Source organism: Halichoerus grypus, chromosome 1, assembly GCF_964656455.1.
Source record: "Halichoerus grypus chromosome 1, mHalGry1.hap1.1, whole genome shotgun sequence".
Classification (NCBI taxonomy): Eukaryota; Metazoa; Chordata; class Mammalia; order Carnivora; family Phocidae; genus Halichoerus; species Halichoerus grypus.
The window spans coordinates 58398820-58416886 of record NC_135712.1 but is presented as its reverse complement, the minus strand read 5'-3'; the positions used below and the strand labels follow the sequence as shown (position 1 = coordinate 58416886).

Below are 18067 nucleotides of genomic sequence, written 5' to 3'. Positions count from 1 at the left end.
GACAATATAGTTAATACTCAGTTGTTTATTTTGAATTTATTTTGAACAAGACCTATAGCTAGCTTTAGTTACATTTCTACATGATTCCAGACTTAGCCTTAAATCTGTACTTAAGTATAGTATCAGAGTCTTTGGGAAGTTCAGCTTTGGACAGAAGGAGACCACCAGGGTTCAGCTTTGGTGGGGGATAACTTTCCATTCACTCCTGCTCCCCTGATCAGACTGTTCTCTGCCTCTGGCTGTGTTGTGGAGAAAGCTGCCTCACCTCTCAGAGTGAGGCCAAAATCTGTCCACATGGAGTTACCTCTGGGTAAACTGCCAACGTAACTCGGCTATTTTGAACCCTTGTCCACAGTACACTCAAAACCCAACACTGGAAGAAAAAGTAGCTGTCGAGTGAAGCCCTGTGTCACAGTTAGTCACTGTTGCCAAGGCCGGCTGTCCTGTCATGGAGGACTGCCATGCCTGGGGGGGGGGGAGCTGTGGGCCTGAGCTGGGCTCTGCACCCCCACCAGCGCCTGCCCTAGGTCCTACTCTTCCATTGGTAAATTATATAGCCTTTGCCGGCTGAATCAGACTTTTAAAAGGCACTATAATAATCTGAATCTAAAGAAATATAAAATACAATGAAATCGAATATCTAAGCCATTTTATTTTCTAGGCTAAAATTTAGAGGCCTGATGCCTTTCCTCTTTTCCTGCTATTGGCTAAGGTAAATACACATATTTATCTCATTTAATGTGCCTTAGAAGTGATTTTTCTCTCCTACAATTTTTTTTTTTGAGAGCAAAAACCATTCAATATTGTTATGGTTCCAGGGCTGTGCAGAAAGCAATTTTATGTATCACTTCCATAAAGTTCACCAAAATTCACTTCGACAACTACGTGGGATCATCAAGGAGCAAAAAAATAAGTAAAATAAAATTTAAAGCCAGTGGGCTAGGAGGTGAGTTACAGCCCAGCTCTGAGAGACCCTGGCTTAGCTGAGTAAGGACTGAGAGTATTGGCCCTGTCCCACTCCTGGAAGTGACTTTTAGGCCCACAGCGCAGGGTCGTAGCTGAAGTTACATCTTATTTCTTCTATCATTTCCATGTTCCTTACAGTCCTTCATTTTATTTCTTAAAGTATTTTTTAAATACAACTTTTCTAAAGATCATGTTGCATCTCGATGAGAACGCTTTTCCCAGTTTAGCTGTCGGACAGAAAAAGCATGCGACAAAGGTTAAGCGCAGGCCCGGTATCTCTTCTGGCCAGTAGAGGGTGCACTTGTCCGAGAATCTGGTTTCTCCCACGGGTGACTAGGGTGGAGTGAGTCTGGCCCCAGGACTCGTAACCAGATTGAGAGTCTCAGGCTGCATTGCATCTGTAACTCGCCTTTGCTGAAATCTAGCACACGGTTTCCCTCCTGAGAACGGCTGAGTGTTAGGGCTTTCAGTGCAAAGCTTCAGCCTCCAGCTAGTGCCAGTTGCAGGTATAAAGGTTGATCCTGTGGTTGTATGGAAGTAAATGTTGATTTTATATGACTAGTGGGTCAACTCCTCTGGCAATGTTGGTCTATCTTTGGAAAGAAAAGTGAGTTTTATCAGGCACCGCACATGCACATGCAGCCTAGCATTTAACTAAACGGCATTCTGGAGAAAATACTTGTCTTCCACACGTATCTCTGTGACCAAAGCTTTACCTCGAGTCCATTCAGTAAGAGAACTGCGAATCTGCTTAACTACTTCACACTGTCTCCCTCTCGGACTAAACAGTTACTAACACAATACTTACTTAAAAAGACAAAGAATTAGACATCTGCTACCTTTTCCAGCTCTCAGACTCTTGACAGAGTTGAAATGTCACAAGTGGAGATTTTCTTCAAATACTCAAACTGAATCCTAACATCTAAAGAGGATGCTGACTCGTATGTGACTAAGTTGAAGGTTACAGGGAAGACTAAACATTTATTTAGAAGTTACAGTGTTTGTTTTTACAGAGATAGGTTGCCACAGATTATTGATTCTGGAAGGTTTGTTAATACTTATAGGACTATACACATCTTAGTCTATCCTCATGAGCATCTTCTGAAAACGTCTGCTGTAGTACCCGGTCCAGCCGTCTTCACGAGCGTCTCCGGCCTGTGATAGGGGGGCCCTTGCTTTTCCCTCATCATTGGTCATGGACAGTGTGCCTAAGATTCGTCCTCTCAGCAGCTTCTCTGGGGACCTTGTGCGGCCTCCTGGGTGGTGGCAGAGGTGCTCAGTGAAGGGCTGCCTCCTCAGTCTGTGTTACTCTTGCCAGGTGGAATCCTGTTACGGGGGCTTCTTTGATTTCCCCCTCATACCTCAATGGGTAGGATTCTCTGTGTCTCTCCAGAATTATAAAAACACATATACATTTATTTACAAGTGCATAAATATATAAATATGGCTATTATAGAAAAATAAATACCAATTTTCTCTTTTTAAAAACAATATATAGTCTTTCTGGGATATTGGTTTCTGCCTAAATTGTAGGAGGTGGTGTTTCAAAAGCTACGTGCACTGGTGAGCTGGGGGAGAGCTGCATCCCAAGTTCCTGCCCTATGTAGGCCCCTGCGGGGTGCTGGGAACACCAGTCTCCTCCACCCACTTGGCAGGAGTTAGGACTGTCCACCTCTTCAACTGGTACAAGGCCCAAGCAGCACGGGGGCCCTGAGGGGAGAGAAAAATGGAAAACATTAAAATCCAGACTGACCAGGGACCGTTGCTCAGTGGTACTGGGTCAGTCTCTGTGATGGGAGTTGGTTATACTAGCCCTAAAAGAGGCAGAAACACATAACTATGGCAAGGGCATTTCTGTTCTCAGGTCTCAGAGACATGGGGGGGGGGCACTTGTTACCCATGTCCCACCTACACATTTCAGTGAGGGAACCCCAGAGACTCTCAAGCAACTAAGCCTATACCCTGGGGCAGATGAAGTCAGCTGAGCCCATGAAATGTGGACGAGAGCCCTGTTCTTTCCAGATATAAGCTGCTAGTCTACCCCTCTGATATGATTTCTCTGGGCATAATCATCCCACCCCAGATGGAGTCCGGTTTTGATGATGCTGGGGTCTGGCTCTAGGAGGTGCCTGTCTTAGAATTTTATCTCCCAGAGACAGAGTCTAGGATCTGCATGCGAATGGACATTCATGCCATGGAAGCTAAGAAGCATTAGCCAATTGTCCAAATCAGCATGTGCCCCAACCAAGCGTCCACTGATTTCCAAGAGCCTGGCACGAAGGAGGACTGTGGGGCAGGCAGTGTGCACTGAGGCCCCGGAGAAAAGGCTCTGTGGAAGCACAGAGTTAGGAGGGTGATGTGAGAACTCGGTTGCTTAATGGCTGATATCATCTCATTCCTTAATTAAGAGACAAGACCCAACAAAGCAAGGTATTTGGGGTGATTAGAGAATGCCTCTTGGTGTGATGAGAGGCGGTAGGAATTTGTGAATGGTCTTAAAATGCCGAGACCAAAAGGGCTTCTTTCTCTGAAATGGGGATGTGTCCTTTTCTCAGCTTTTTAGAGCCGGCCCCACCTGGTTTGCCCCCACGGGCTCGCTCCCTGTCTCTCCCATAGAAAAGCTGTTGGATGGCTCTTAACACCACCTTTGAGGACTGTTCTCTCCCCCTCTCTAGGCCACTGTGGGGTTATGGACACCTACTTCATGTCATCCCCAGCCTGTGCAATTTCCTGCCCTGCCCCTGGCACCAACCTCGGTGAAAAAGAGGGTCCCAGGTGGCTTCCAGCCCAGGGCTCTGGGGTATGTCCCTTGCGCCTGACTGGCCTGTGGCGGCGGGCTGCTCCTGGAGGCGGCGGCAGTCTTGGTGGGGCTGGAGCAGCAGGTGAGTTGAGTCATCAGGCAGTGTATATAAGAAAGAGCCCTTGTCTGGGCTAGACTTGGGACCCCTGCGGGCACGAGACCAGATGGAGAAGTGAGGTGGAGGCCGCGTGGGCCTGTCCGCTCACCGCCCTGTCTGAGGGCATCAGAGCTGACCATCTGAACAGTAAGAGGTGCCATACCACCACTTCCGTGGGTAATGCTAGTCTATTTCCATTTTATTCTGTGTAAGTTCTGGGTGCGTGAAAGGATATGCAGTCAGGTGTCGAGGGGCCTGTGGACCGAGCCAGTTGTATGTGGCTGCTCTGGCCTGCCGAGCGAGGGCAGGACTCTGACAGGCCAACCCATGCCGCAAAGCAGGAAGGGCATTATAACTGCAAACACAACACCTCCTTAGGAGACGAGTCTGGCGGAGCAGGTTGTCAGATGTGCCCCCCCCCCCGGCCCCCCTCAGTGACTGAGACTGGGTGTGAGGAGCTATTGGGAAAGAAAGCTCTGGAGTGGAAGGCAGGGATGGGAGAGGCCTGGTTACCTGGGAATCTGGTGACTGGGGGGGTCATATCCGGTGCCAAGAATGGTCTGCGTTAGCGGGCCGCTGGTGTCGTCCTGCTGCTCAAAAGAAAGAGTAACAAAAAGGTCACATCAGAGTCCAGGTAGCTTTCCTGTTCACTGTTCGACAGAATGAGCCGTTCCTTCCTGACTAAAGAGAGCCAGACCCGGCAGCCCAGGATTAGAGGCTGGAAGGGAAAAAGCCCCAGGAGGCAGCCCAACAACCCCCCTATGCTGGCCCGCACCTATGTGCCCACATTCCCAGGATTACGTTACCTGCTGAAGCACCCCTGGGCAGTGCTGCTGAGCTTTCACGCCCGGGTAGCCCAGGGCAGCTGCAGGGCAGCCCCTGTTCACGTGGATCCCATTGGCACAGGCCCGGCTACTGGTGCCACTGAGGTAGGGCTGCCCATTGGCCTGGTGGCCTGGGAGTCCTCCCAGTGGTACCATAGTATATTGGCAGGAGGAGGACAGAAGGGCACTTCGAGGAAAACCCAGGTCTGTGGTATGTTCTGGAACGACAGAAGGACAGAGGTATGCTTAGGCCAAGGAGGCCCAGGGCAGCCTCCAGTACCATAGAAAGCTCAGGAAACTTCTGACTACATAGGGTAAAATGAGGTACGCAGGGAACTGACACTGCCTCAGGGATGAGAATATTCTCTCTCTCAATATTCTTCCAGTCACCCACTTCTAACATTTAACTCTTTTCTGCAGTGGGGAGAAGGGTGAGGAGATACAGGGGCAAGAAGTGGTGAGCCAACAGAAGCAATATTTAAATGAGGCAAGTTGCCCAGACGTGTTGCCATTTGAAGCAGAAATTAGTGGGTAACAGGCTAAGAGGGGAAGCTCAAGGCATCCGCAGGCCCAGAGAAGCAGCAGGGAGGACATGGGGTCCATTTGCAACACGAACATGTGGTCAGAGCAGCAGCTTCAGACATGGAAAGGAGTTGGAGCCAGATAAGTACTGAGCTCCAGAGACTCAGAGAAGACAGACCACTTTCCACTGCATGCTTTCCATCTGCCAAGGCCCATGAACTGGGAGGAAAGGGCCTGGGCGTGGCGTATTTTTCTCTCTCTGAGCCCTGTGGGGGCACCCAGGAGCTTAGCTCTAGTGAATGCGAAGCAGGGCGCCTCCTCCCCTCCCTAGGCTCCTCCCCGAGGTGCCGAGGTGGGGTCACTCACTCACTTTGCTTAGACCAGGCCCTCCACAAACAGAAGGGGATGAAGGCGACAATGATGAGGACGATGGAGCCCAGGACGACCCCAACAATCAGGTAGGGCAGGTCGCTGGAGCGTGCCACCATGGCCCCGGTGCCCACAGGCCGCTCTGCGGTTTCCGGGGGTGGCAGCTGAGGTGGGGCCAGAGTTGGGGGTGGGAGCCGACCGGGCTGACCAGAGGACTTCCGGGCTGTAATTGTGGACAAAACTCACTTCAGCATCGATTATTTGACATTTCCCTCCCAACAAACAAAAAACAGCACCAACAACAAACCTGATTCCATGGGACTGGGAAATGGGGTCAAACTCACAAGGCAGTGCCTCAAACTCTGAGAGGCAGACGGCTGTGCACGGGAGTTAACAGGTGAGTGTGGTGTCCAAGCTCAGCATGAAACTGGCCTCTAATGGGAGATTTGGTATTGCTGAAGGGAACTGAACCTTCTATTTCAAAACACAACCTGAGATATTTGTGAACCAAGCACTGAATCAGACTGGGTCTTTTGGGCAGAAGAGGTGTAGGGCTTTTCTCAGAGAATAGCCAGTGAACTTTTGGAAGAAAATCTTTAAAAAAAAAAAAATGCCTGAGGGGCGCCTGAGTGGCTCAGTCAGTTAAGCGTCTGCCTTCGGCTCAGGTCATAATCCCAGGGTCCTGGGCTCGAGTCCCACATCGGGCTCCCTGCTCAGTAGGGAGCCTGCTTCTCCCTCTGCCCCTCACCCCATTCCTGCTCTCTCTCTCACTCTCCCTCTCAAATAAATAAATAAAATCTTTAAAAAAATGCATGAAACCAGCAAAAGAACTGGGAACGGCAGAATTTACCCATGGATTTGCTATTCCTGGGCAGATAAGGGATGCAAAGTCCTAGGTCTGAGCCCGGCCGCAGAGCAGGGAGATGGAGGTGGGGAGACGCTCTAGGACATTCAGTAACCGGGAACCACCACTTCTCCAACACGACAGCGACTCCTCCTGTGGCTCATGCTAGTAGCAGGCTGCGTCTGACCTGTTAACTCCCGTGCACAGCCGTCTGCCTCTCGACTCTGACAGCACGGCTGGGGATCTCCCGCGACCTCTCCGAGGGCTGCCGCTTACCTTTTTCTGTCTTCTCCTCAGAACTGCCAGCCCTCCTCGACCCTCTCAGGCCACACTCTCTCTACTCTGTCCTGTGTCCTGATGGCTGCCAAGTCCCTGTGCCCGGGGCCCTCCCCTGCCGACAGACCTGCTTCTCTTTCAGGGTCTCGGAAGAATCAGCCCCAGGAAGAATGAGCCCCAGGAAGTCTCCGAGTGGTTTCCCCTTGCTCCTTCCCTTCTCCTGGGCTCTGCTGCTCTTCTGGCTTCCCCACTTCAATAAATGGCAACATCATCCGTACACACTTTGTGCTAGACACCTCACTCTGAGTTCACTCGGAACTCCCCTCACTCTCCCCCGGCCCCGATGTGCTAGCGGGCCCTGGTCCTACCCCCACATCCTCAGGACAGACTCCAACTCGTCCCTTCTCTTCGCCCATACCTCACAGGCGCCACGCTCTCCCCCAGCCCGCTCCCGCAGAGACACCAGGAAGCCCTCTCGACCCCACGGCCACAGGGTCCCTGAGGATCCAATGCCCACGGACCCCCCGGGCCCTTCCCTGAGCATTCCCTCTCTCGTCCTCCTTCTAGATGCCACACCCTCCAACCACCGGGCGCTACTTGCAGGCAGGTCCTGTCCCCCAGGCTAGACCCGCCTGAAGCTTCAAGCCCTCGAAGCCGGGGTGAAGCCTCTGCTCTTTGCCGCAGGCACTCTGTGTGCCACTTGCTGCAGGACTTCCAGCCCCTCCCTTCCCTGCACAGGGGGGAAGCGGGCAGGGAGTGCACACAGGGGGCACTCCGCCTTTGCTGAATAGGGGAGGAAAGCAGTGCAAAGCTAGAGAGACAATGTTGCCAATGTCGGGAAAATGGATTCTTTTTTGTCTCCATTCCTATTCCTTTGTGATCCTCTCCTGATTCTGTTCTTTGCAATATACCTGCGTTAGACGTTTCCATATTTGCAAAATGGAGACGGTGATATCTATCCACTTGACCAATGTGCAAATATTAACAAGTTATTATGTGGAGATGTTTAACATGCTTCAGTGCAGAGAAAGAATCCAGGCTTGTCGTTAGATGAATTTGGCCCAAAGTGTGCTCCACCCCTAACTGGCTAAGTGAACTTGCTCAGTTTCTTTCCTACCCCATGGAATTGTAGTTAAATTCAGTAAACCAACCAATGTAAGTACCAAATGTTATCGGACTATAGTGTTTATAGAAAGTTCTGACCTTAAGGATGGGTTCTATTCCATGAGTTCATCATGTATGAGTTAATTCCCCACTTCCTTGAAGCCATCAGGATGGCAACCCTATTCATACCTGAGGCCCAGGAAAATGAACAGAAGGGTTAAAAATGGCAAGGTTTAGGAGTACTTAGAAAATAAGGCGTCTTCATGGGGAAGAGTTACCAGCCTGCCACATGGAACAGTGACTTGGTCCTAGCTGGCTAGAAATAGCAAGAGGCGAGCAGAGAGCCTAAAGAGAATCACCTTTGGTTTCGCAGATCATCACGTTGCTGAACTCACTCTCCCCGCCCTCATTGAAGCACTGCATCTTAATGTCATAGGAGGTCTCTGGCTGCAGGTGGCTGATGGAATGCCAGTATCGATCCCCTGGAAAACAAAGCAAGAAAGTCACACGTAGTGATACGCATCTGGTCTGTCTGGAACCAGTCACAATCGGACTCGGACAGGGGTGTGTGTGTCTGGGCTGGTGCTGTGAATGCAGCAGGGCACCCTGGGGCGGAGGAGCGCTGGAGGAAAGGAAACATGTGGGTTTATGATCTTGATGACCCTAGGTGTGGCACGGGTCCATGATATGCGCACGGATGCTCTGTGGCCCACCAGCCCAGGTTTTATACTTTCACCAACACCTAGGCCCCCCTTGCCAACAGAAAAAACCATATCACCTGAGGTGCTGCTTACCTTCCACCATATCCTTCTTGTAGTCACTATCATTGTCACTGTCTGTGGGTCGATAATAGATATAAAAGCCATGGATTGGGGTGTTGTTGTTACTTGCTGGAATATACTATAGGGAATGGAGAAGAAAAACAAGTTGACCATGGAGCAGAGAAATCATGTGAATAGAAGCACTGGTGGATAGAAATTTTACCCCAGCCTGGAGTTTAAAAATTCACTGAGGGAGCCTAGAAAATACTTCTGCTGATATCTCCAAGGCTTTCTGGGGGAAGGCTGTAAGATCACTTGTTATTTAGCCTAAAGGTCCCCCAGCTCTTGGAGACCAGAAATAGCCATTTCTCCAAAGATGTAAGTCCCCTCTAAACCTGCCTGGGTACCATAAGGATGAGGCTCTCTGGCTCAATTCCCAGGTATGGGGGGTTTGGGGGGTGGCCACTTAAGGGGAAGGATCTTAGAAGGGCAGAAAAGTGATTCCTTCCTGCTCCTGCTGCAGCAGCCAGCCCCTGTCATCATGAAGCTAGGCCCCATCTCCCCGTTGCACTCTGTGCGAGGCCACTTACCATCCACTTGAGCATGATGGTGGTCTCGTTGACAGCGTCGGTGAAGGTGATGTAAGGGCCTGCCACAGGCCTCTCGTACACACGGCCACTATAGCTTGACACCACATACGGCCGGGAGGGGGCGCTGGGCTCACTCTCCCCCAGCATGTTCAGAGCCCTGACACGGAACTTGTAGGAGGTGCCTGGTAAGAGACACTCACTTGAACCCAGGAACTCGAAAACACTTCTGACCCACCCCCACCCAGCACACCCAGAACCTGGAGGGATCTTTCGGGTAGCCCTTCCCCAAACGCCAGTCCCCAAAGGACACAAGAACTCCCATCTTCTTCAGAAAGGAGCCACAGAGGGGACAGCTATGGACCTCTTACGGAGAGAGGGAGGATAAGGAAGGGTTTGTAGGATGGAGGGGACACCACCAAGAGCATCCATGTACGCAAGATGCGGGGGCAGACCAGCAGAAAGAAGAGCCTCCAAAGTTCTGACTGTCTTCCGAGGGGTCGGGGACAGCTGGAGGACCAGGTGGGACAGTGGCCAGACCCCTACCTTTCTCTAGGCCAGTGATCTCCACTGAGAGCCGGGAAGGAGGGATGGCACTGGTGGCCAGAATCCAGTCCCCCACTTTCTTTAGCTTCTTGTACTCCACACGGAAGGACTGGATTGGGAAGCCACCATTCCCACGGGGAATCCAGGTCACATACACTGACGTCTCAGAGGCCATGGAGATAGTGGGCCTGTCTGGAGCTTCAGGGGCTGGAGGAAACCAAATGTGAGGGAAGAAGGAAGCAGGAGGGACACGATAAGGTGGTTGTATTGCAACTGGACTTGGCCTGTTCCTGACTGGGGCCTGTTACCTGCCCGCACCAACCCTTCCCGTCTGGTGGCCGTATCAGATCTTCCAGAGCTACCTGGGTCACCTTCTCCCAGAAGAAGCCCTTGAGCTAGGGCCCCTAGAACCATGCTTCTGCAATGTCAGACTGTGGAGGGCCCAGAGTCTGTGGCTCTCTCCTCTATGCTGTCTGGACCCACAGGGTTAGCAATCCTTACCCCCCATGTCAGACTAACATTTTACTTGAAAAACTCCAATCTACGTTTTCTTATTGGGGTTGGCTGGGGAGATGCCAGGAAAATATCATAAGGCTTCCCAGACCCACGGAACAAGACCCCATTCCACCTGCAGCAGTGAGCCTTCTGAGGCGGTGGGCCTGGTTCCAGTCCTGACTCCTGCTCGCTCCCGCCCCTCTGAGCTGCTGGGGGCTTACGAGAGAGGCGGCCGTGGTCTGGCTGACTGCTGCTCTGGGGGCTGGCTCCAGGGTCGTCTCTCTGGATCTGCTGCTCCTTGCTGGCCATGACGTCAGGTTTGGGCCGCCGTCCTGGAGGGAAATGGATCGAAACCAGCGGATGGGGGAGCATGTATTAGGTCTCCCTTTCCAGAGAGTTCTTTGAGCCTGAGACTCTGCTGGGGGGCGTCTAACAGAGTGATGCAAATCATACAGGACATTGGCAGTGTGGTCGGATTCCTAGCTCTGCCTGACCATTATGGTACTGCCTGGCCCCAGCGCGCGACTGTGTGTGTGTGTGTGTGTGTGTGTGCGCGCGTGCGTGTGTGTGTGTACACACACGGGTATGCAAGGGGGGCGGTGGCCAGAGAGGTCAGCTGGCAGCTCTCCTGATGAGACACAGGACCTCAGCCTGGGCTCATAAACCACAGGGAGGCAACAGCTGAAAGGAAGATAAAGTTCAAGGTGAACAGCTGGGCCAAGGTGAGCAGGGCTTCCCCTCCTGGGCCTGGCAGGATTTGCTCAGGCCCACAAAACCCCGAGCTGGGGGCAATGTGTGACCCTTACCAGTTCGGAAGGTGACCATGGCTGTCTGGCCTTCGCCTCCACAGTTGTAAGCTGCCATCTCCACTTCATACAAACTCCCAGGGTCGAGTCTGGTGAGGGTCAGGCGGTGCTGGCTGGCTGCAATGCGGGAGACGGTCCAATTGTCAGAGGAGTTTGTGACCTGCTGAAGAAGGTAGCTGCTATCAGAACTGGCATCTCAGCCCGGAGCTACTGGTGGCCGTGGTTTGTGGAAAAAGCAGAATGGAGTCCAGCAGGGCAGGAGGAAGGGAAGGACAGTGGGCCGGGTTTGGGGAGGGGTGGTGCTGCTGAGCGCAGACTGGTCCTGCAGGCTCTGGAACTTCTGTCCTCACTGGGACAGTGAAGTAGGCTCCCTGGTCCCTCATTTAACCATTCCATCAAGAAAATTCAGTGGGGAGGGGCGACATGCCTCTTATAGCTGAGAATTTCTCCAAACACCTCCTATCTGTATTTCCGAAAACCTCCGCATTTAACTTTTTTTCTCCTTGCTCTATTTAAACCAAATAAACACAGTCCCTTAAGTTTATGTTCTGGGAGGATGATTAGGAGGATAAAAGCAGCAGCACCAGTAGAAAGAATCTTGGTTGCTGAGTGCTTACTGTGTGCTCAGCATGGAAGCAAGCACTTTACAGGCCCTATGAAGAGCTTTCATGACAACAGACCAAGAGACAGGTGCTAGTTTTTTTCCTGCTTCACAAATGCCAAGGCTTGGAGAGAGGAGTAATCTGCCTACAGCTACCTTGCTAGTGAGTGCAAAAATCATGACTTGACTCCAGAGGGCACATTCATAATCATATGCAACTCATCCTAGAAAGAAAGAGTCTGGGAGCCAGAAAATCTTGGGTTTAAATCCTGATTGTGTCTCTAAATCCAGCTGTGTAACCCTGAGCCAGTTCCCTAACCTCTCTGATCCCTAAGGTTTTCATTTCTAAAAGGAGTCAAATAAAAGCTCTCAGTTTTTTCTGAGGATTAAACGAGATGATGTATATAAAGTGTCAGGCACTGAACTTGGGACACAGTAGGTTCCCAGCGAGGGCCCGGCCCCTTCTCCGGACTCGTCCCACATCCTCCACTTGGTGGGTTGCTGCCATTTTGATCCTCCTCTTTCCACTCCTGTCCTCACGCCTTGCTTTGTGCTTAAAAACTGTGGATGAATTGTAACTATTATGGATTAACCTTTAATGGCCCCAAATTCCTAGCTCTTTAAATAAAAAAATCCAGGCTCCCTCCCCGACAGGTGATGTCGAGAGGCTGCCTCATCTCACCTACCCTACCTTTCAGGACAAAAGGTTTAACTGCCAACAGTGCACATCTCACAGAGTCTGCAGGGACCTGAGCTGTGGTTTGCTCAAGAATTAAACAGCTGGTAGGAAAAGCCCTTATCCCTAAGCAGAATATTCCGAAGTAGAACAAAACCTTCTATTCAAGGGACAGGGATGGTCTGGGCTCATTTATGTCTGACTTCCAGGATTTGTTCCAAGGGAAGAAGTTTTTACAAACTGTGAATCCTCAGTAGTACTGGAAACCCAGACACAGTAGCCCAAGGTCTGAGGATGCGGCAGGAAGTGAAACTGGCTTCACGAATGGGAAAAAGTGAAAATAAGCTGAGTGATTCCCAGTCTCCTGCAAGAGAAGGGGCTGGAAACACAACCTAAACACTGATTTTTCCCGTCAAAATCCTTTCTTGTGTGACGATCCTTAAGACCTGCTAGTCCTTCGAAAAAGGCCCTGCTTGCAAGACATAATTCCTGCCTTGGCTGTGCCCACCTAGCAGCCCCAAGTGCCCCAGAGGCCGGCGCCTAACCAAAGCCAGACCCAGCGGGGGCATGGTCCTCTCACTTTCCCTGTACCCCTTTTCTCCCTTGGCCCTCCCGGCGCTGGCCTCACGCTGCCACTGGGCTCCAAAACAAAACTAAGAAATAGCCTGGTCATTAGTCACTGTCACACGCACACGGGGTGAATGCGGCCTCGGCCTGGCATTTCCGGATCACTACACATGGCCTTTGCCAGCCTGCCTCTTGGTAAAGCAGTTTCATGGCCACTTATTGGCCTGAAAAATATGATTCTTGTTCTCATTGCTGGTTCTTGTCTCCCGGGGACTGTGAGCATTTGGCCTGCCCTGATCTCTGTCTACAACTTGAGATGGAGGTGTCTAGTTACATGGGGAAACAAGGATTAGGACCAGCCCTGCCCCAGAACCTGGGCAGAACAATGCAGCTTTTTGTTGCAAATACATTCACCCGCTTTGCTGGCTGGCTATGAAGAGGCCAGCAGGCTGAGTGTTAGTGAAAAATTGCACCCCAACCCCCACCTAGGAGGCAGTTTTGCCTCAGGTGTCTTTCCGACGAGCCAGTGTGTCTGCGGACTTGTCCTGAGCCAAGGTCATAGAGGGAAAGAACAGAATGAGAGGGGCTGGCGGGGTCCAGGGCACGGGAAAGGGCTACCGCCCAGCCGACATGCCACACTGCAAAGGGCTGGGTTCGTTTTTTGGTTTTGGAGGGGGAGAAGAGTTGCTAAATACTTTTAGTATATAAAATATAGCACATTATCGAAGAACATTTAAAAAAATCCACTTAAGAACAATAATTTTCTACTATCTAATGGTCTTAGAAAAAGCAGCACACATCTGGGATGAACAGAAATGCTCTTCCAGGACATTTCTTAAAGGGAACCTTATGCCCTTCTCCCTGTGGGGTAACAGCAGGTGAGCTCACGGCCCTGTCTTGCCTCACAGGACACTGTGTCCAAGAGGATGGCCCGGCCGCTGTCCCCACAGCCTGCCAGAGCCAGAGGTCCCCTCCCTTTAGCTCCCGAAACCTCCACCTGGACAGGCCTCCTTCTGTCAAGGAGAAACAGCTGAGGCTTGAGCAACATGATGTGCTTTCACCTCCAACGCCTGCTTGTCAAAGCCGAGCCATTAGGGATCCTGAAAACTGAGGGGGTATTTTACAGTCCTCAGAGAAAACACTTGTTCACAAATATTTGTTTTCCTGGCCCTACAGCTAGCTTGCCATGTGGAGTCCCTGCAGGTTATGTGCCCAGTGGAGCTTGCTTCGGTTAAAAAACAAAATAAAAAACAACATCAATGACAAATGACAGAGGGAGGGGGGAGGGCAGGTGATGGTGAACGGGGAGACTGTTCACTCTCCCCCGGGGGGGAGAAGTTGGTGGTGGTAGCTTCTGGGAAACCAGCTCGCAGAGAACCTGAAGGAGCACACATGACTTTTTCCTGGGCCTGTTAGGGTCCCACATGCCTCAACTCACAAGCAACTTCCTGGGAGGTGGCAGGAAAGTACAGCGGAGGAGACAGAAGTTCAAGGACAGCAGTAGGGATTGCTGGTTCAGGCTGCAGGAACTCAAGGGGAGATGGCTAGCAGGCAGAAACCCCTGCCCAGGCCTGAGAGGTCCGCACAATGCCAGGCACCATACCTTGCGGTGTTTCACCACGTAGTAGAGGATTGGCGCCTGGCCGCCACCCTCGTGCCGAGGCCGCCACACCAGCTCATAGGAGTCCGTCTTGGAGGTCCGGGGTGAGCTGAGGATGATGGGAGCCTCGGCAGGAGCCACCTGCCCCTTCTCTCCGGGGCACTGTGGGGAAGCTGGCTGCACTGATGTCAGGGGCTTTGGGAGCCCTGGGCTCCCCCTTAGCATCTGATCAGGGCTTCCAGGTCTGGAGGGCAGCATGGAAGGGGTGGCAGTGTCCAGCTTAGCGTCCTGCCATGGCCTCAGGGTTGTACCTGGAGGACCAAGAAGGAAAGAGAAGGGAAGGAAGAGGATGTTAGTTCCCCTGGTCATTGGCTGAATTGTTGGCCCCAGGGAGAAGACAGAGACGAGTGAGTCTTCCTGTGGGGACAGGAAGAGCCCCCAGCTCAGAGCCTGAGGTGACCATCAGCCCACTGCACACATAGCCAGGCTCTGTGGGAAGAGAGAGGGCTGCATCACTGCCCGGCCAGGAGAGATGGGCAGCCTGGCGCCCTGTGCCCAGGCTTCTCGGCATGGCCCCGGGTGGCAGGCAGGCATCTCGGCAATCCGCTTGTTTTCCTGAGCCCATGCACTAGCCTCACCTCAAGTGACGGTTCGGTTTACTCCCGAGGAATGCTGCACCTTCCTCCTTATGCCTATGTTGGGGTGGGGGACATGTCCCTTCACTGCGGGCTCTTAACAGCATGCAGCCTTTTCCTACTCCAGTGCAGCAGCCTGGCATGTGAGACGGGAAGCCGACTGTAACCCCGTCTGAGAATCCGAGAGGCCAGGAGAGGCAGCAGCCCCCTCAGGAGGCATCTGCAGAATCTGCCAGTGCTAGTTCCTCTCCCCGGCCTCCTGCGCCACAGAAGGTTGGCATCTGATCATGTGGATTCAGCGTTATCAAATTACTCCCTTGGTGAATTTGGCCTCCTCCATGAGGAAGTGGAATCTTTGTTGTGCTTCTTTGCACCACCCCCATCATCTAGTCCAGTGCTGAGCACATAGTAACTGCTCAGTCAGTACGGGTATCAACCGACATGAATCAAGCCGAAAAGGACAGATCTGCTTTTCTTTACTCTACGGGAGTAGTTGTTAAACTGGATGTCGTGGAACCCTAGGAACCCACAGATTCCACAAAATAAAAAGCATTTTTAAAAATACAACAGTAAAGGGGCGCATGGGTGGCTCAGTCGGTTGAATGTCTGACTCTTGGTTTTGGCTCAGGTCATGATCTTGGGGTTGTGGATCGAGCCCCAAGTTGGGCTCTGCGCTCAATGAGGAGTCTCCTTGGGATTCTTTCCCTCTTCCTCCCCCTCTGCCCCTCCCCCTGCTCATGTGCACTCGCTCTCCCTTTCTTTCAAATGAATAAAAAAAAAAAAACCTTTAAAAAATACAATAGTAAAACGAATCACTTCCACTAGCGAAAATGTACACTTCTGACTTTTAAATAAGTTAATGTAAGCTTAAACTCACAACTAAAAGCCACTTTTATCTATTTTATATATTGGGGTTCTAAGTTGGATTTCAGTTGAGGAAAGAGCTCTGTGAATGTGCAGCTGAGATCTCCAGCCTTTTGGGTTGCACTCACCTGGCCTGGCGGTCCTCAGCTGGACCACGGCATGGGCGCTCCCAACTTCGTTCTCAGCCATGCACTGGTAGACGCCTTCATCCTCAGGCCCTACGCTGACCACCCGCAGGGCCCCGCGAGACAGTCGGAGGCGCGGGCTAGAGGCGAGGGGCACGGCATTCCTCAGCCATAGCACAGAGGGCGGAGGCTTCCCACGCACCTCACAGGTGAGCTTGGCACTCTGGCCCCACGGGATGATCAGCTGGGACAGCTCCATGGTGACCTCAGGGGGTTCTGCCAGGAAACCAGAGCAGGGGTAAGAAAGGCTGAGGTCTTCCCATCCGGGACCAGACAGGCTGGGGAGGGATCTGTAGTCAGGAATGGGTCCCTCCACCCCGTCGGTAGAAGGAAGGTAAGGTTCTTGGGTCTCTTCTGTCAGTCATGACACGAAAGGGCCAGAGAGAAATGCCAGGCCCGTACCCTGGCCCCTGGGATCCAAGCATGCCCAACTCTCTCCGTCCTCTTCCACTACTCACTGGGCATGGGACCTCTCACAAGGCACCTGACGCTGTCTGAGCCTTGGGGTTAGGAGCATCTAGAAAGAGCCCACCGACAATAGAGAAGACTGAGGAGAAGAAAGTCTGCAGGAGACACTCACCAAATACTTGGACGTTATAGAGGATGACTGCTGCACCAGGCTCCCCAACCCCATTGTCGGCCATGCAGCGGTAAGTCCCTGAGTCCTCCTCACTGGTGGCGTCGATGAGGAGGTTGCTCAGCAGGAAGCGTGTCTTGTTGTAGCCGGCGACACTGGACCCATCCTTGGCCCAGGTGACCCGTGGGGGTGGGATCCCACTGGCCACACACTCCAGGATCAGACTCTGGCCCTTGGTGACGATGATGGTCTGGGCCTCTGGCGGGTAGATGATGCGAGCAGCCTCGGCAGTGGAACCTGGAGGGCCCGGGAGGTAAAGGGCAGCATGTGAGACCAGGACTTAGTGCAGAGGATCCCCTCCATCCCGCCTTAGGTGGCCAGGCCCCAGGAGGCAGTCCCAGACAGTGTGGACTTGGAATCAAACAGCCCCTCAGGGGCTTACGACCTACATAAAGTGAGGCAAGTTACTGAATTCCCCTGGGCCTTGGTTTCTTTATCAAAAACAAGGCCCTCCTTCTGCAGAGAGCTGTTGTAAGAGATGAGGTAATACATTGGAATAGCAGCATTGACACAACATACGTATGAATAACTATGCATGTTGGCAAAGAAAAAGATGAGGGGGTGGACAGAGAAACAAATGGTGTAGGTGACTTTTCCTGCTTGCACTCAGCAAGTGCACCCCAAGTCGAAGGATGAGCTAGGAGACAAGGATCCACGGTATCCCCCACACCACCCATAGGTCTCGGTTCTCAGCATCACTCACGGTGTGAGCACCTCACGGAGCTGAGCGGGACCCACAGTTTAAAGACATGCATTTCCTTCCTTAGCTGTACAGTATCACAGGTTCCCAAAGCAAATCAGCTTCTGGCTCGGCTGCTCAGCTAAGGAAGGAGTGATCTTTTGCCAGCGCTGGGGGAGAAACGGCATAGCACTTACTAGAAGGCAGGTTGCCCTCCAGTGGCCCCTCCCTCCACGTTGGCCTGTGCGATTCTGCCTTAGGTGCCAAGCAGGGGCAGATCTGGGTTTTGTAAGACCTGAGACTTACACAGCTCGGGAGGCCCTCTTTAAGAACCAGAATGCACAACTACAGATACAAAATCCCGTGGCTGAGGGACTGCTGAGGTTTGGCTTCATTAGCTACACGGTACATCTGCCCCTGGTGCTGCCTCTAAGACCAAACTTCACATAAGACGTCCCCCCACTGAATAAGCCAGAGGCCTAGAGAAGTGCCTGGCCCCCAGGAAATGCTCGGCAAAGGCACATGTTGTTTTCATCCAACTGGCGGAGCGTGGGGGCCCCCACGGACCATCACCAGAGGGAGGTGTGGGGCACACCTCAGCGGCGCAGACAGTGTAGGCTCGCCCT

At 52.2% G+C, this 18067-nt stretch overlaps 1 protein-coding gene across 9 annotated transcripts in view; it reads right to left on the bottom strand.

The window, feature by feature from the left end:
* Window positions 1–1927: 1927 nt before the first annotated feature.
* BOC (BOC cell adhesion associated, oncogene regulated) overlaps window positions 1928–18067 on the bottom strand; it is a 71031-nt gene continuing 54891 nt past the window's right edge. For 8 of the 9 annotated variants that reach the window (XM_078066107.1, XM_078066097.1, XM_078066109.1 and 5 more), the window contains 14 exons: window positions 16706–16999; window positions 16069–16341; window positions 14445–14752; window positions 10998–11160; window positions 10413–10523; window positions 9697–9903; window positions 9154–9335; window positions 8597–8702; window positions 8162–8284; window positions 5580–5801; window positions 4670–4905; window positions 4377–4453; window positions 3719–3912; window positions 1928–2676 (listed from right to left, as the gene is read on the bottom strand). In XM_078066107.1, the coding sequence (XP_077922233.1) occupies window positions 2489–2676; window positions 3719–3912; window positions 4377–4453; window positions 4670–4905; window positions 5580–5801; window positions 8162–8284; window positions 8597–8702; window positions 9154–9335; window positions 9697–9903; window positions 10413–10523; window positions 10998–11160; window positions 14445–14752; window positions 16069–16341; window positions 16706–16999 (2684 nt within the window). In that variant the 3' untranslated portion in view covers window positions 1928–2488. The remainder of the gene's footprint in view (window positions 2677–3718; window positions 3913–4376; window positions 4454–4669; window positions 4906–5579; window positions 5802–8161; window positions 8285–8596; window positions 8703–9153; window positions 9336–9696; window positions 9904–10412; window positions 10524–10997; window positions 11161–14444; window positions 14753–16068; window positions 16342–16705; window positions 17000–18067) is intronic. The other variant, XM_036107182.2, reaches the window with a different exon arrangement.